Raw genomic sequence first — 17,440 nt, 5'->3', positions numbered from 1 at the left:
TTGAATTGCTTAGAGTGTTTTCCTTTTGTGGCCATTTTTCCCTGACTGTCTTCCTACCCTTCTGTTGCATTATTGCAGTGGTAAGAGTAATGCTGTCACTGGCCTTCTCACTAGCCAGGGTGAGTTCAGGGTAAGCGACGGGGTGATCGGCGATGGGGTGAAAGAACCCATATAGGCATGCTAGGGAGTGCAGGAAACAGCCTCAGGTGAGTGCAGGAGGTGACCTTGCTCCCCTCTCCCTAGTGCCAGGGCCTACCGGTGTATTGCATTCCGTTGTACCCTGCTTGTTGTGGTACTCGCTGGGGATTCCCTTATTCCTGCTGGAATCCCGGTAGTCACTGTATGACAGATATTCCCATTCCCTCAGCCACAATCTGGAAGTTATCTGCCATCAATTACATAGGGGATACATTACCAATTGCTGGGTCTTTGACTGCTAAGACCCACACCGAGCCTCACAACTGGAGCTCCAAAGAGCCTCGTGTGAATGAAGTGTTGGTCAATCAAGTGCACTGATGCTCCTTTCATTCTTAACACTAGAAGTCCCAGAGACAGGTCATTTAACATTTCTACCTTTGTAACCCAGAGACGGGTCGAATGACCTGAAGGATTTTAGCTAACATCCTATAATCACCGACTTTTGTTCTGTAATTAAGGCCATTACTGTCGCACCACAGGAGGTTGTTGTTTTCCATTGAGTTTAGCCATTTAGTTTCTAGTTAGTTCTATTCAGTTTGGACTAAGGGTCATTTGACCCTCTTTCGGGACTTCAGGGGGGAGCTCGAAATTTCTGGGACTTCTAGTGTTAAGGGGACTGTAGTTAGCCAAGTGCTGCACTCAACTTGGTCTTTGGCACTCCAATAGAAATGATTAGAGTGGCAATGCAGAAGATCGACCACTGCGCCATACACACACTGCTCCGAAAAGCCCTAGTTTTGGGATTGGTGGAGATATCCCTGTTGTCTTACGTACAGTAGTGAGAAAGTTATCCCTTATCATGTGATAAGGTGATAACTTCCAAACTTGAGACTATGATCAGAGTCCAGGTTGAAAGGGCCTAGGTTGCATAGATCCTACACCACACAGTGCAACGTGGATAGGAAATAATTTCCAACATGTTTAATTGGACATTTGCTTTCAGAATGAATGACATTTTTAGTATGACGGCTTATGTGTCAGTTAATATAATTTTGGTGGTGAGAGGGAGAGTAGGAGAGAGAGACAGAGAGGAAAAGTGGGAGAGAGGGAAGGTGGGAGAGTGGGAGAGAGGGAGGGAGGGACAGTGGGAGAGAGGGACAGTGCGAGAGAGGGACAGTGTGAGAGAGGGACAGTGCGAGAGAGGGACAGTGCGAGAGAGGGACAGTGCGAGAGAGGGACAGTGCGAGAGAGGGACAGTGCGAGAGAGGGAGAGTGGGAGAGAGGGAGGGAGGGACAGTGGGAGAGAGGGACAGTGTGAGAGAGGGACAGTGGGAGAGAGGGACAGTGTGAGAGAGGGAGAGAGGGAGAGAGGGACAGTGTGAGAGAGGGACAGTGTGAGAGAGGGACAGTGTGAGAGAGGGACAGTGCAAGAGAGGGACAGTGCGAGAGAGGGACAGTGCGAGAGAGGGACAGTGCGAGAGAGGGACAGTGCGAGAGAGGGAGAGTGGGAGAGAGGCACAGTGCGAGAGAAGGAGAGTGGGAGAGTGGGAGAGAGGGACAGTGGGAGAGAGGGACAGTGGGAGAGAGGGAGAGTGGGAGAGAGGGAGAGAGGTACAGTGGGACAGTGTGAGAGAGGGACAGTGGGAGAGTGGGAAAGAGGGAGAGTGGGAAAGAGGGAAAGAAATAGAAGGAGACTTAGAGGTACTTTGCACGTTGCGACATCGCTACTCTGATATCGTCGGGGTCAAATCGAAAGTGACGCACATCTGGCGCCGGTAACAACGTCGAAACGTGTAAAGCCTAGATGCGCCAATAAACGATCGCAAAAGCATCGTAAATTGGTGATCTGTGTAGCGTCGGTCATTTTCATAATGTCGCACCAATAGGAGATACGATGTTGTTCCTCATTCCTGCGGCAGTACACATCACTGTGTGTGAAGCCGCTGGAGCGAGGAACATCTCCTTACCTGCCTCCACCGGCTATGCGGAAGGGAGAAGGTGGCGGGATGTTTACGTCTCGCTCATCTCCGCCCCTCCGCTTCTATTGGCCGCCTGCCGTGTGACGTCGCTGTGACGCCGCTCGACCTGCCCCCTTAGGAAGGAGGCGGGTCGCCGGCCAGAGCGACGTTGCAGGACAGGTAAGTGCGTGTGACGCTGCCGTAGCGATAATGTTCGCTAAGGCAGCTATCACAAAATATCGCATGTGCGACGGGGGCGGGTACTATTGCGCTCGGCATCGCTAGCCGATGCTAGCGATGTCGCAACGTGCAAAGTACTCCTTAGTTACTATCCCAGGGATCTACAGCTAGTTGTTCATAAGTTTCAAAGGTTCAAAGGTACAAAAATAGATTTTTAACTTGGCAGCTTTTAGTTAGTGACAAATATATAATGATTAATTCTATAAGTAATAAGAAAAATTACCATACCTTGAAATTTCCTTTGTGAGTATCAATTAAGGGGTGAAAAAACGGTGATGGATCTGGAACACCTATCCACATTATCTTCTTCACCCTACCAAAAAGCATGTCAATGTATTATAATATGAAACTGTATTATGCTGAGAAAGATGTAGAGGCAATACATTAGAAACTATAGACCTATGTATATTTATTTATAGGAACAAGATACTGTACAGTGTCAGAGGTTAAAGGGCTTTTATGGTTTAGGAACACCTCTATGCCCCGCTAGCAATTTGTTCTGTCCCGTGGCTCTAGCGCTGAGTCTACAACCATCCGCCCAGTGTCTGTTTTTATCTGCTGAGTTCAGTTATTGGATGCAGTGTTGTCGACATGACATCAGTGCTATGGACAATTACAGACATCTTGAGTAGCAGTGGAGACTCAGTGCTGCACCCAGTGAGGGTAAGTAAAGCTCTCTTACAAGGGTTAACACAAAAATCAATTTACATTATTGGATCATCTACAAGTCCACTGGAGTGCCTGCACCCGGCCTCTTCTCCGCATGATTTTACTACACCTTTTCTAATAAAGCAGAATTTTACGCTATGGCAATGGTGAGTGCCGCTTCCTTCTTCTACGTATGGACAATCATCTAGAAGTAGTCCTAAAAAAAAGGCAAGGCCGTGTTTACACTTCCGACTAGTGAAGTTAAAGGGAACCTGTCACCGGATGTTTATAACACTCTGCCAATCCCTTCACTGGCTTCCCATCGTCCAACGACTCCAGTTCAAAACATTAACCATGACATACAAAGCCATCCGCAACCTGTCTTCTCCCTACATCTGTGATCTAGTCTCCCGGTACCTACCTGCACGCAACCTCAGATCCTCACAAGATCTTCTCTACTCCTCTCTTATCTCCTCTTCCCACAATCGCGTACAAGATTTCTCCCGTGCCTCCCCCAAACTCTGGAACGCTCTACCTCAGCATATCAGAACCTCCCCTACCGTGGAAAGCTTCAAGGGAATCTGAAGACCCATCTCTTCCAACAAGCCTACAACCTACAATAACCCTCAGTCCAGTACACTACTGTGCAACTAGCTCTGTCCTCACCTATTGTGCCATCACCCATTCCCTGTAGACTGTGAGCCCTCGCTGGCAGGGTCCTCTCTACTCCTATACCAGTCTGTATTGTATTGTTAATATTTGTTGTACATATACCCTCTCAATTGTAAAGCGCCATGGAATAAATGGCACTATAATAATAAATAATAATACTCACCTAATGGTCGGTGCAGAGCAGACTGGTCGGATGGGCGTCTCCATTTTCCGGGTCTGCGCCTCCTCTTTCGGCCATCTTTCTCCTTCTTCTTCTGAAGCTAGTGTGGATAACGCCATCTACACTAGCCGACATTGAGGTCCGGCGCAGGCGCTCTACAATACTGTGATCTGCCCTACTCAGGGCAGATCAAAGTGTAACTGTGCAGGAACTCAATGTTGGCTAGTGTAAATGATGTACAATGCGTCATCCACACTAGCTTCAGAAGAAGGAGGAGAAAGATGGTCGAAAGAGGAGGCACGGACCCATAAAATGGAGACGCCCATTCGACCAGTCTGCTCTGCATCGACCGTTAGGTGAGTATTATAAACATCCGATGACTGGCTCCCTTTAAACGACTGACGTTCAGTCACATATTTTGAAATCGGTAGCCATTTAATAGCTTTTTTAGACAGACACACCACATTTAATGTGAACACAAAATGTTTAGTGATAGATTGTTCAGTTCACATAGGCTGCCATTGTTCTTGGTAGTACCGTTCCTGTTTACATCGGACGATGTCCTGCCGAGAACAATGTTCTTTTAAACAAACCAATAGATTATTTCACACGATTAATTGCTTGTTCATTAGTTGATTGGCAACTTGTTTACAACTCTCGATTATCTGGAAACAAGAGTTTCTATGAATGTTCTCGATAATTGTGCAGTGCGAATATACCTTAGCCCAAAAGTGATTGATAGCAGCACCATAATGAATCACATTCTAAGCCCACATGTGAGTCATCAGTAGATTTAATTAGCTGATCAGAAGGGTCCTCACTGGTGTCTTCCAGACTTTTGGACCAGTCTCATACTTGTGTAATACATGAGAATGTTTGTGCACAGCCACAACTCCCAATCCAACTGCTGATCTAATGACCTAACAGGACAGCATCATAGAATCCTATACATTTGTTAGTTTGGGTCATTAGACCAGCAGTATTATTGAACAAGTATGAAAAGAGTTCAAATGTATCGGCACACCTTGTCTACAAAAGCAAAAATCAATTACCTGTTAAAGAGGACCAACCACCAGAATTTTCCTATATAAACTAAATCCAGTGCTATACTGGCGCTATCATACTGATTCTATACATACCTTTAGTTGTGAGATCGGATGTATACTTTCTGAAATATAGGCAAGCAAAGATTGTGAAAAGCACTGTTACTTGATGAGAGGTGCAACGGAATATCTAATAGGTGGGTCGAGTTTAGTAGTTATTACCGCCCCTGTCTGCCTGTCATTCCTTCCTACCCTCTGTCCTTCCTCCCTCCTCCCCTTATAATAACACAGACCAGGGAGGAAGGATAGGCAGGTAGACAGGAGAAGAAATAACTGGCAAGATCCGACCCACCTATTAGATATTCCATTGCACCTATCAATCAAGTAACAGTGCATTTCACTTGCCTATATTTCAGAAACTATACATCTGATCTCACAACTAAAGGTATGTATAGAATCAGCATGATAGGGCCAGTATAGCACTGGCTTTAGATTATATAGGAACATCCTGGTAGATGGTCCTCATTAAGGGTTCAAAAATGAGTCTCTCACTACATAGATTATACAGACAGTCACGGGAAGCTGTGAAAGGATTTACCTCAGTTGCTGTTTATAGCCTCAATGTGCTGTTTCATAACATACAAGAAACTACTTTAGATTGCCTTTTTTTTAATAATAATTTAAAAAAAGCACTGTCATTAAAATTTGTATTGGCTAAACCTGTGAAAATGTATACAGTATAAGGTGTAGTGTAGGTGCATTAATATAGTCACCGATTGCCATCTTTCCCAGTTTCTAGAGACAATGGTCCTCTAATGAGTCAGTGACAGTTATTCCAAGTCGTTGGATCACACTGGGTCTATGTGTGAGCCAGACGTTTCTTTTACAGCTCTAAATCTATTGAGTTTCGTTGTGATGCTCCATAGGTTTACATTATAAAAAAACATGTCTGTCTCACACATAGACCCAGTGTGATCTGGAGAGTTGGAATAGGCATCAGATGACCCAGAAGAGAAGCAGATTACGTCTTGCTGAGTGTCCCAACTAAGTGTATACAGCCAAAAATGATGTATGACAGAACACATTGTGAGGCTGGGTTGACATGTCCTGTAGTCATCCGTTATCATAGATCTGTTAGAGATCCCTTTGCAAAAAAATTGTGCAAACACAACTTTTTTGTCCATTCTTAAATAACGGATGTCGGCCGGATCCGTTTGTAACTGTCACTCTATATATTGAGACAGGACAGGGGCCGCTGGGGTGGCCCTAAAACTTGTAACCCTACGCTATCCCTTATCTCAAAGTTAGGTTTGATGGTAACCAGGTTCGAGCCTGCAGCGTGACCCTAACTCCTGTCCGAGCCCTGATCTTACTCCCCCACTACCATACCCCCGGGGCAGGCCGGAAAACACAAAGACAAAACCCCACAAAACGACACAGACAAGGGAGAACGGAAACTCGTACACACAGCACTCAAAACATACAGAAGAGACAATATGTCTACCGGGGGCAACGCAAAAGGGGAGGAAGTAACTCACAACAGGGGAATGCTCACACCACTCAGAGGCGCAGCACGAATCACCATAAACAGGAGAAACACCAAGACCGGGACTGCAAAAGCTATCATCGGCACAAACAGTAAGAAAGGTGTGCTTAATATAGCGAGGAGACAGCTGAATGAGGCAATCATGGAATTAACTTCTGCAGAGCTGAAGACCAGTGAACCAGAACCAGTCGACACTCGGCTCTGGCTGAACAGTCCAGAAGCCTCAGGTTGCTTGTCAGATTCTGTAGTGTGAATAGAGTCTGACTCCACAGTGCCAGCAGGTGTGTGCAGAGCTGAACATCACATGAGACGAGTAACATGTGGAGACTATGGACAATAGATCCATTAACGGATTGCTAGTTTTCATCCATTTGTAACGGATCCTCTACAAATGCAAGTACAACAGATAGCTAAATAACAATCTGTTAACAGATCCGTTGTCCATGGACTCCCATGTTAAAAAAACGGATCTGGCAGAAATCAGTTTCCCAACGGATCCGTTCTAACGAATGACTACAACACATGTGAACTCAGCCTTAGTCTATCTACATCAGTATAGTCAATAGCCTCATCAGTGTATTGGCCCTAATGTCATTTTGTGGGTGTTCGGAAGTAAGGGGTACTTTGCACACTACGACATCGCAGGTGCGATGTCGGTGGGGTCAAATCGAAAGTGACGCAATCCGGCGTCGCTGTCGACATCGGAGTGTGTAAATCGTTTTTGATACGATTAATGAGCGCAAAAGCGTCGAAATCGTATCATTGGTGTAGTGTTGGTCATTTCCATAATTTCGGAAGGACCGATGTTACGATGTTTTTCCTCGTTCCTGCGGCAGCACACATTGCTGTGTGTGTGAAGCCGAAGGAGCGAGGAACATCTCCTTACCTGCGTCCTGGCTGCAATGAGGAAGGAAGGAGGTGGGCGGGATGTTTACGTCCCCCTCATCTCCGCCCCTCTGCTTCTATTGGCCGCCTGACGTGTGACATCGCTGTGACACCGCACGACCCACCCCCTTACGAAGGAGGCGGTTCACCGGCCAGAGCGACGTCGCAGGGCAGGTAAGTGCGTGTGAAGCTGCCGTAGCGATAATATTCGCTACGGTAGCTATCACAAGATATCGCAGCTGCGACGAGGGCGGGGACTATCGTGCTCGGCATCGCAGCAATCGGCTTGCGATGTCGTAGTGTGCAAAGTACCCCTTAGTCTTGGTGGAACCACTGACCAGGAGAAAAGACTTTGTGATTCCAGCCTAACACTTATTTTTTTTAAAGCATTGTTACTTTCCTACATTTTTTCTATATGTGCCTAATACTTTTGCACAGCACTGTATTTTGCATAAAAGGGTCATTTTTCATTAAACCATTGAAAGAATACTGTGGACTTTACCTTTTTGAGGAACAAAGAGTGACCACTATGATCAACAGGACCACTGAAATGGCAATCACTCCTGGTGTGGAGAAAGTTGAACCTGCAAAAGCAAGACATTATTTATTAGCAAAAATATGATATCATTTTTCCGTTTCCAGTGTATGTGGATTGGACGCGCTCTTCATTCATTTCACGAGAAAACATCATCTCCAGATAACGAAGGCTGCCATATCTTCAGCTCCTCGCCAGTGTGTAATTGTTCATTAATGAGTGACATTGCGTATCACGTACTAATTATCCTGGGAATATATGACCTTACATTCAACCCCACATCAAGGGCGTTATGTATTTAAATAACATGTGGACCTCCATAAAGCCGAAACAACCAGCCCCAATTATTTTGGCGGTTAGATTTCATGCTTCATTAATTTCAGCTTATTTCAGATTTTACATTATCATCTAATTTACTATTCAGTCTGACCTCATTTGTGTCGTAAATAAACCATGAAACTGAGGAATCATCAAGTGTGTGTTTCATATATTGCATATAAAATGCTATAACCAGTGCTGACAGCACCATCAAAAAAGTGAGTCTTCGCGTCCAACTCAATAGATAAAAATTGGAAATATTTATTGAATAAGAGATTATATTGCATTTCAATATAATAAAAAAAACATCTACATAAACATGAAAGACACGTGGTGGGTCAATCCAGCAAGAAGGTAGATGACAATTTACAAAATGCACAGAGATGAACCTCTACACGGACGGGTCGGCAAATTAGAAGAATGGCGCCTAGTTATCCTTTCTGTACTGCAAGTGAAATTAAACTTCACATATCAAACCTAAGCAGCTAAGCAATGTCTACCCAAACCATCAGAATGAATTTGCACAACATTGAGTTACGAGCCAGATGTCTAGCTACAGGTGGTCCATTCACTGGATGCAACCTTTCTCAAGGGAAATCATGGTGCATAGCACAACAGCAATGGAGGTTGAACTGGAACTCTTCAGAAATGTGTCTTGCTTTTGTCTTGGGTGTATTGATAGCTGGAGATTGGTCTGGAGACCAGGTAGGCGACAACATGAATAGGCCTATATGAGGGAACTTCACATCAGTCCTACTCCTAGAATTATGGTGTAGGGTGGCATAATGTACGCGTCATGGATGCCTAAGGTTCATTGATGCATGGTGTGAGCAAAAGTTAACATTCGTGGTCCAATTCCATAGAGGAGCCAGTGTAGAAGAATTTGCATAAAATTTTAATGCTCACTATAATAAATTTTAAAAATGGTAACTTGGCCTCAACATTTTTCAAGTTTTAATCCAATTGAGTATGTGTGGAATGCACTGGAAACACAAGTCTGACTCATGGAGGCTCCACCTTACAATTTATAGGAGTTATGGATAATCTGATAGTGTCTTGATGCCATTTACCCCACGGTGCCTTCAGAGCATTGATGAAATCCATGTTTTCACCGTTCAGAGCTTGTTTTGATAGCACAAGAAGGACTTATGCTTTAATAGTCCACTGTTTGTAATAATATAGCGGTCACGGGCGTGTCTCGTGTGACAGACAGTCATGTGGTTTCTGGCCAAAGAAGGTCACAGCGTTTGGCTGCACAAAATGCTCCCTGACTTTCCATTGTTCCTGCTGTCAGTATTCATTGGTATACTCTGCTGAACTCCTACCTGAGTCATCTAATGATAAGTAGTTCATGTTTTTCCCCCTGTTTGTCTTCCTTGTGTTTTCTAAAGTGTTTAGTGGGGTTGATAAAGTGTTCATCACATCTTTTCCCTATTTAGGGCCCAGCACTAGTGATACCTAGGGTCAGGTATCCGGCCCAGCACATAGGTGCAGAACCTATCTAGGGTGGGGAAGGACCTCAGGGACCAGCAGTAGATTTGGTCAGGTGTCACCATCTTTCCTTTCCCTAGATTCAGGATTTCCCTTCCCTTTCGCCGTGTGCTTGATACTTTCCCGTACCTACTGTGATAATAGCTGATCAGAGTATATGATAATAAGTTTGTTAATTAACTTATTTATTACCTATGATACCTTTGGGAGGAGTTGTCCACTCTACAGGCTTGCTCCATTCACTCCACCTGCCACCCTTGAAATCTGTCTGGTTCACGCGCACTTTGGCTTCATACAGAGTGTCAGGCTGTAGGTCACGCAGCAAAACCGAAAGGTCATAATGGTTGATTGTAAATCTTTTGGCATCCTTAAGAAAAGAAACATAATTTGGTTGAGATGCAATGTCAGAAACAGTGTACGGATATGCTGCTCCAACTTCTGTAACTCTAAAATTTCACACCATAAGTAAAGAAAACTTTGTGTTATTAGCATGTCTAATTTGATTAAAGGCTGCTTTACACGCAGCGACATCGGTGAAAACACTCTCCCCGTCGGTTGTGCGCCACAGGCAAATCGCTGCCCGTGGCGCACAACATCGCTAGGACCCGTCACACGGACTTACCTGCCTAGCGACGTCGCTGTGGCCGGCGAACCGCTTCCTTTCTAAGGGGCCGGTTTGTGCGGCGTCACAGCGACGTCATACGGCAGCCGTCCAACAGAAGCGGAGGGGAGGAGAGCAGCCGAAAGAAAATGACGCCCACCTCGTTGCCGGAGGACGCAGGTAAGGTGTTGTTCCTCATTCCCGGGGTGTCACACATAGCGATGTGTGCTGTCTCAGGAACGAAGAACAACCTGCGTCCTGCAACAGCAACGATATTTGGCATTAGAACGACGTGTCAACAATAAACGATAAGGTGAGTAATTTTGATCGCTGGCGGTCGTTCATACGTTTCACACGCAGCGACGTCACTAATGAGGCCGTATGTGCGTCACGAATTCCGTGACCCCCCAACAACATCTCTTTAGCGATGTCGTTGCGTGTAAAGCCCCCTTTATTCTTAGGAGCTTAGAGATCAGCTATTTACCTTCCATGACCATTTCGCTGGCTTGAAATGCACTTCAGTTTCCAGATTGTCTATGTAATTCCTGTGGTCGTTGATCCATGTAAGATTCCATGTGCCATCTTCTATCATCGTAATTTTAAGGCGTGCAGGAGGATCAAGACGCACTATAGAAGGAAATAAAGTATGTTTTAATATTTTCTATAAAAATATAACAAGTTTCATGAAAGAGATTTTCGTATATTGGCAATCCCTTTTGATTATGAATGTCATAGGGAGGTTTCCCCTATCAAAAGCCTCCTCCATTAGTCAGAGACGAAAGCTGCAACATAACATTAACTCTGTTTCTGGAAACCCTATTTCATCAGTGAGTAACACAGAGAGAATATTTCAGTGGCTGCTTGTAATACTACATGCTCTCTGTTGTGGCAACTGCATGGCTGGTATCATGGAGTATTTAGAAGTACCAAGCGAGTAGCAAAAGGTAAGGGAAGGGGCCACTGCATCTAGGGAAGAGGGAGATGGTGACCCCTGACCAAACCAACTACTGGTACCTGAGGTCCTTCACCACCCTAGCTAGGTTCCGCACCTATGCGCCGAGTTGGATACCTGACCCTAGGTATCCCTAGTGCTGGACCCTATATAGGGAATGGGTAGGATGAGCTCTTCGTCAACTTCACGAAATACTAAAGAAAGACACAAGGAGGACACATAGGGGGAAAAGCATACAAAACTACTTATCCACAGATGACTCAGGCAGGAGATCAGCAAAGCTTCAGCAACAATACTACAGATGAGAACAAGCCACCTGCTTCCAACCAGAGCTAAAATGAACTGCATAATATGACTCGCACCAGTCCAGGGAAGATGGGAGTATTTAAGCACCAAGAGAATACTGATGATCAGCAGCTGGGTGGAATGCGAGCTCTTGCTGGATCCTAAAGGGGAAGAGATGAAAATCCAGCAGGAAAGCTACCTAGTACAATGAATACTGACAGCAGGAACAATAGAACGTCAAGGAGCTTTTTGTGCAGCCAAACGCTGTGACCTTCTATAGCAAGAAACCACATGACTGTCTGTCACCCGTGACAATTAGCCACTGGAAACTGACAAGAGATGAGCAATTTGATTATTGTTGCCCAAAACCAGTTTAAAGAAATCGTTCTTAAGTTTTGTGCTCGTTATCTTACATTTAAAGTTGTATTGGAAGAACTAAGGTTGTTTAGTAAAAGACAGTTACGAACTCTTGGCCTCTGTTACAGTCTTTACTGCAGACTGGTCCTGGCGCATCAAAAGCAGTGGCGACCAGCGGCCAACAGAAAGGTATGACTTGCACCACATATGTCCATGCACCTAGCCAGGACCACAACCCCACTTTTCCTGTAGAGGGTCGGGGCGCCACACAGAGGGACCTCTTTCCTGTGTCTACTGCCCTGTTCACCTTTACATCACTACCAGCTTTACACATCTACAGGCTGAAATGTTTGCCCATTTTTCTTTGCAAAATAGTTCTAGCTCAGTGAGATTGGATGAAGAGCATCTGTTAACAGCAATTGTCAAGTCTTGCCACAGATTCTTCATGGGATTTAGGTCTGGATTGTGACTGGGTCATTCACACACATGAATATGCTTTAATTTAATTTAAACAATCCATTGTAGATCTGGTAGTAGGTTTAGAATAACCTATACCCAAGTCTCAAGTCTTTTGTAGCCTCGAACAGGTTTTCCTAGAGGATTGCCCTGTATTTAGCTGCATCCATCTTCCCATCAGCTCTGACTAGTTTCCCTGCCTTTGCTGAATAAAAGCCTCTCCACAGCATGATGCTGCCACCACTATGTGTGACAGTGGGGATGGTGTTTTTTCCAAGTGATGTGCTGGGTTGGTTTTCTACCACACATAGCATTTTCCAGTTCAAAATCAGACATGACTGATCGACATCAGCCCCAACGATCAGCTAGCTGGCACCCCTATACACGTTGCCGTGACAGCTGAACCCATCAATGATTGCAGATTTGGCCAACATTAGTCTAGAGTATATGGGGGTCTTAAGGCCTCTGTTTTCAGGGGGATGGAGAGTAGCATTTTAATCAATGTAATGTCACTTGCTAGTTTAGTTCCCTCTGGGGCATCATACAGATGTTTTTGTGACTGATGTCATCTACATCAAAGACAGTGTTTCATATAATTGCCTTAGGAATCAAAATAACAAACTTTCTACCTCAGTAATTCCAGATCTTCTCACTTAATTTAGTCCTGGCAAACCAATCTCATCACATCTATCAGTCCCTTTGCCTTCACATCAAAGATCAGCCGAGCTGCACAGAAACCCGGCACTGTGACTCAGACTGCTGGATTACCCTTGTTATTGGAACAATTGAGACCTATTTTGTCTGAGTCAATTCTTATAATCTTTAATTTACTGTACAATTGTTAATTGCTTCCGTGTTGTGCTGTAACTATTGCTTTGGTTGTTATAAATTCATTGTTAAAATCAGTTACGCAATTAGTTAATGGGATTAAACAGTGCAAAAAGAGACCGAAAGTGTTGGCACCCTTGAAAATGTTCTAGAATTCACCCAGAAAATTATTGCAATTACACATTTTTGTTATACTTTGGAACAATACAAAAAAAGAGAGGAAAAAAGTCAAATTGGACATAATTTCACACAAATTACCAAAAATGGACTGGACAAAATTGTTAGGACCCTCAGCTCAATATTTGGTTGCACGGCATTTGGAATAAATAATTGCAATCACTCACTTCCTATCACCATGCACAAGCTTCTTACTCATCTCTCATGGAATTTTGGACTCTTCTTTATAAACTGCTCCAGGTCTCTTATATTTGAAGGCGCCTTCTCCCAACAGTAATTTTACGATCTCTGCTCCAGTGGTCAATGGGATTTAGATCTGGACTCATTGCTGCCACTTCAGAACTTTCCAGCACTTTGTTTCCATCCATTTCTGTGGGCTTCTTGAAGTGTGTTTGGGGTCATTGTCCTGCTGAAAGACCCATGACCTAGAAGGCAAACCCAACTTTCTGACACTGGGCACTACATTGGAACCCCAAATCCTTTGTTAATCTTCAGATTTTATGATGTCTTGCACACAGTCATGGCACCCAGTGCCAGAGGCAGCAAAACATATTTGAACCTCCGCCATGAGTGACTGTAGGTACTGTGTTCTTTGTAGACATCATTCCATTTTCACTAAACAGTAGAATGATGTGCTTTATAAAAAAAAAAAGCTCTATCTTGGTCTCATTTGTCTAGGAGATGCTTTCCCAGAAGGATTTTGGCTTACTCATGTACATATTGGCAAACTGCAGTCTAGCTTTTTAATGTCTCTGTGTCAGCAGTGGGGTCCTCCTGGGTCTTTTCAATAGTGTTTAATTTCATTCAAATGTACATGGCTAGTTTGCGTTGACACTAATGCACCCTTACCCTGCAGGACACCTTGAGTTTCTTTGGAACTTGATTGGGGCTGCTTACCCACCCTCCAGACTTAAACTGTGTTGCAACCTTTCAGCAATTTTTCAATGCAGTCCATATTCAGGGAGATTAGCTACAGTGTCATAGGTTAAAAACTTCTTTAGTATCTTATGCATCATGGACAAAGGAACATCAAGGTCTCTGAAGATGGACTTGTACCCTTGAAATTGTTGATATTTTTTAACAGTTTTGATTCTCAAGTCCTCAGACAGTTCTCTTCTTCTCTTTCTGTTATCCATGCTTAGTGTGGCACACACAGACACACAATGCAAAGATTGAATCAACTTCTCCCCTTTTTATCCGATTTCATGTGTGATTTTCATATTGCCCGAACTTGTTACTTGTCACAGGTGAGTTTGAATGAGCATCACATGCTTAAAACAAAGTTGTTTACCCACTGTTTTGGAAAAGCACCAACAATTTTGTTTGGCCCATTTTGCGGGTTCCCTGTGAAATTATGTCCAATTTGCCTTTTTTTCTCTTTTTTTTTGTAGTGTTCCCATACAGCCAAAGGAAATTAATATGTGTATAACAAAAGGAGTAATTGCAATTATTTTCTAAGAGAAATACTTTCTGGAATAATTTCAAGGGTGCCAACACTTTTGGCCGTGACTGTATATTGTGTTTGAAAACTATTTTTTAATTCATGAGAGTTGAGGGAGGAGATGCCTCCATTAAAAGCAGCTATGAAGGTTGTCTCTACAGGGCACAAAATGCCAATATATCACACGGATGGACCATACATTTTAAGATTTTAACTGCCTACCGGTACCTTATTTTATAGATCTCTTTTCCTGATGGTGTACCCATTTTTAGAATTCACATTAGAATGTCTTTCTAATAATTATTACATTTTGTGGACACTTACATTGAAATGCTCATTTTATTATCAGGATTATACTGGCATTTTTACATGGATTTTAAAAGCAAGTACACCAGCCTCATCAGGTTTAACATCTATTTAACACTTGTATATCATTTATATTGTGAAATATGATGACAAATTATTTTTAAGAGTCACCTTTTCTCATTTCAACAGTGGTGGAGCTGCGGGAGAATTGACTACGTGATGGGAGTAGATCACTAGAATGAATAGAAAATTAAAGGAATACCCTTCATATCTCTAATTACATAAAAAAGCCTCTCAGCAATCTTTTAAAATAAATTATAATTTTGGGGAAAGCTGCTGCATAAGCAAATGGTCATAAGTAACAAATTTGCTGTTCTAATATGGGAAAATATACAGTGCATGTTATAGTAGAGCAATATTCACGTCATATAGCGGTACTTACGATTGAAAAATGGTTGGAAGTTGGATAACGATGTGACTGTCATGTTGATGTTCTTCTCCACACTGCAAATCACACTCACGTTCAATAGATGTGCAGCAGTCATGGCATTTCTGTACTAAAGTTTAAAGAAAAAGGGCAGGTAAACAACCAATGGCCACTACCGGGGTTGAAGAACTGTATATTGTGAATCATTTTTGATTGACATCTAAAATTAATAAAGCCACATTTGTTGGTCATTGGATTTAGTTAATGTGTTGCGATGACTTTGGGATAGGAGGGAATCTGGGCTCCTAAGCTGTCCCTCAAGCTAGGGGGCTCTGGGGTATGCCTATTCTCAGGGATACTCCTGATGGTGGGGATGCCGGAGTCTCCTTCCTGGCCCTGCTCCTGATCAGTACTGATCTGATTCCCCCTCCCTCCAGGAACAGACTGGACAAGAGTGTAATAAAAGTTACAGATATAATCAGACGAGGGAAAAAAAGCAAACCTCTGTCACACGGTGTTCATACACATAGGTAAAAACAATATGAGAATAAGGAGGAAACACAAGAGGAGGAAGGAAGCTACAAAACAACTCCATAATCGCAGCAATCAAAAAGAACAACTTTCACCAGAGAATCTGGGATGCCAAACGTCACATACCCACATAGAAGCTATAGCTGGTATGGGTAGACGATTTCATCCAGCTTAAATAGGAGGGGAGAAGATGTGATTGGCCTCTCCACCACATGTGATCAAAGGAACCTGGCAAGCAGACCAGCAGATAACTCTTGCTAGCCTGCCTATGAGTCAGCACACAGCAGGCCGATGCCCCAGTCTGCCTGTGTTGATCAAAGACACCAGAGAAACCATCGGGTGGTGTGTCATAATCTGCAAGTTGAACAGAGTCTTATGCCACCATGACACTCGGCGAAGCTTTTGCAAAACTCTGTGTGATATAATGTTGAGAGTGCTACATGCAGGTTTGGTTGTTATAGAAATACAGTATATGCTTTTACATATTTAAGGGAGGGAATAAAATGAGACACATACCCAAGGAAATTATGCATCCTGAAAAAGTAACCCCTTGCTCCTGGAAAACAATGTACCCCAGGAGCTTACAAAGCTGTGTACTCACATGTTCACCATTGACTGTAATAGTGATTACACAACTTCTAGGGTCACTAATGGGGGGAAGATGGCAGATTCCTTGTATATGTCTAGAAGAGAGTAGTAAGAAAAGTCAGACGATACAGCATGCATATCTAAATGTATTAATATTACTGATAGCAAACAGTTTATTATGGTTATTGGAGACCATATTATTGCTTAAATGTTTTTAAATTGTCCAGAATAACAAACTGATAACAAATTCTAGCAACGCTAAATAATGTATGGTAATGTACACAATATCCTGCATTAAGACCATATGCACTGAAGATCATGCAGTTGCATGCCGACTAGACATGTGCTGCCTTTCTCAACTCACTTGCATTAAACAAGGCCAAACACATCTAGTAGGAATGTGGCCGGAAGCATGCAAATTGCGGTCACATGACAGCCCACTCTTGTTGCCGGCATGGGATAATCCTGACAGCATGTAGTGTGCGCACGGTAAGGATTCAGATGTCTGCAATCATATAGAGTGACTGTAGACTTTCATCAGAAACCTGTACAACCCCTTTAAAGGGGACCTATCAGGTCCCATATGTGTTGTGGCCTAGAAACCCCTTCCTACCCATCCCTGTGTTATAATATTGTGTAATATGAATATATAAAAAAAGTTTTATTACTTACATGTTCCCTATGTAAATGATCAGAGGCTCTAGTCCCCAGGGCGTCGCATCACCCCGCACTGTACATGCTCAGAAGACTCCTGCGGGTCCGACCATACGCAGAGTGCGTCTGAAGCCGACAAGCAAGCACCCAGATAACAAGGCTGCGGGAATGGTAAGGGCACACGCGCAGGATCTCAGGGAGCT

At 43.6% G+C, this 17,440-nt stretch overlaps 1 protein-coding gene across 1 annotated transcript in view; it reads right to left on the bottom strand.

Moving 5' to 3' along the window:
- The window catches only part of IL2RB (interleukin 2 receptor subunit beta), a 63,081-nt gene that overhangs the window by 4,021 nt on the left and 41,620 nt on the right, over positions 1 to 17,440 (bottom strand). Inside the window, exons 9-14 of the mRNA XM_075320834.1 lie at positions 16,597 to 16,678; positions 15,480 to 15,594; positions 10,720 to 10,862; positions 9,827 to 10,001; positions 7,793 to 7,874; positions 2,565 to 2,649 (exon numbers count right to left, since the gene is read on the bottom strand). Of these exons, the coding sequence (XP_075176949.1) occupies positions 2,565 to 2,649; positions 7,793 to 7,874; positions 9,827 to 10,001; positions 10,720 to 10,862; positions 15,480 to 15,594; positions 16,597 to 16,678 (682 nt within the window). The remainder of the gene's footprint in view (positions 1 to 2,564; positions 2,650 to 7,792; positions 7,875 to 9,826; positions 10,002 to 10,719; positions 10,863 to 15,479; positions 15,595 to 16,596; positions 16,679 to 17,440) is intronic.

The sequence above is a fragment of the Anomaloglossus baeobatrachus genome, chromosome 8 (assembly GCF_048569485.1).
Source record: "Anomaloglossus baeobatrachus isolate aAnoBae1 chromosome 8, aAnoBae1.hap1, whole genome shotgun sequence".
Classification (NCBI taxonomy): Eukaryota; Metazoa; Chordata; class Amphibia; order Anura; family Aromobatidae; genus Anomaloglossus; species Anomaloglossus baeobatrachus.
Note: the sequence above shows the minus strand (reverse complement) of the source record. Positions and strands in the feature narration are given on the sequence as shown.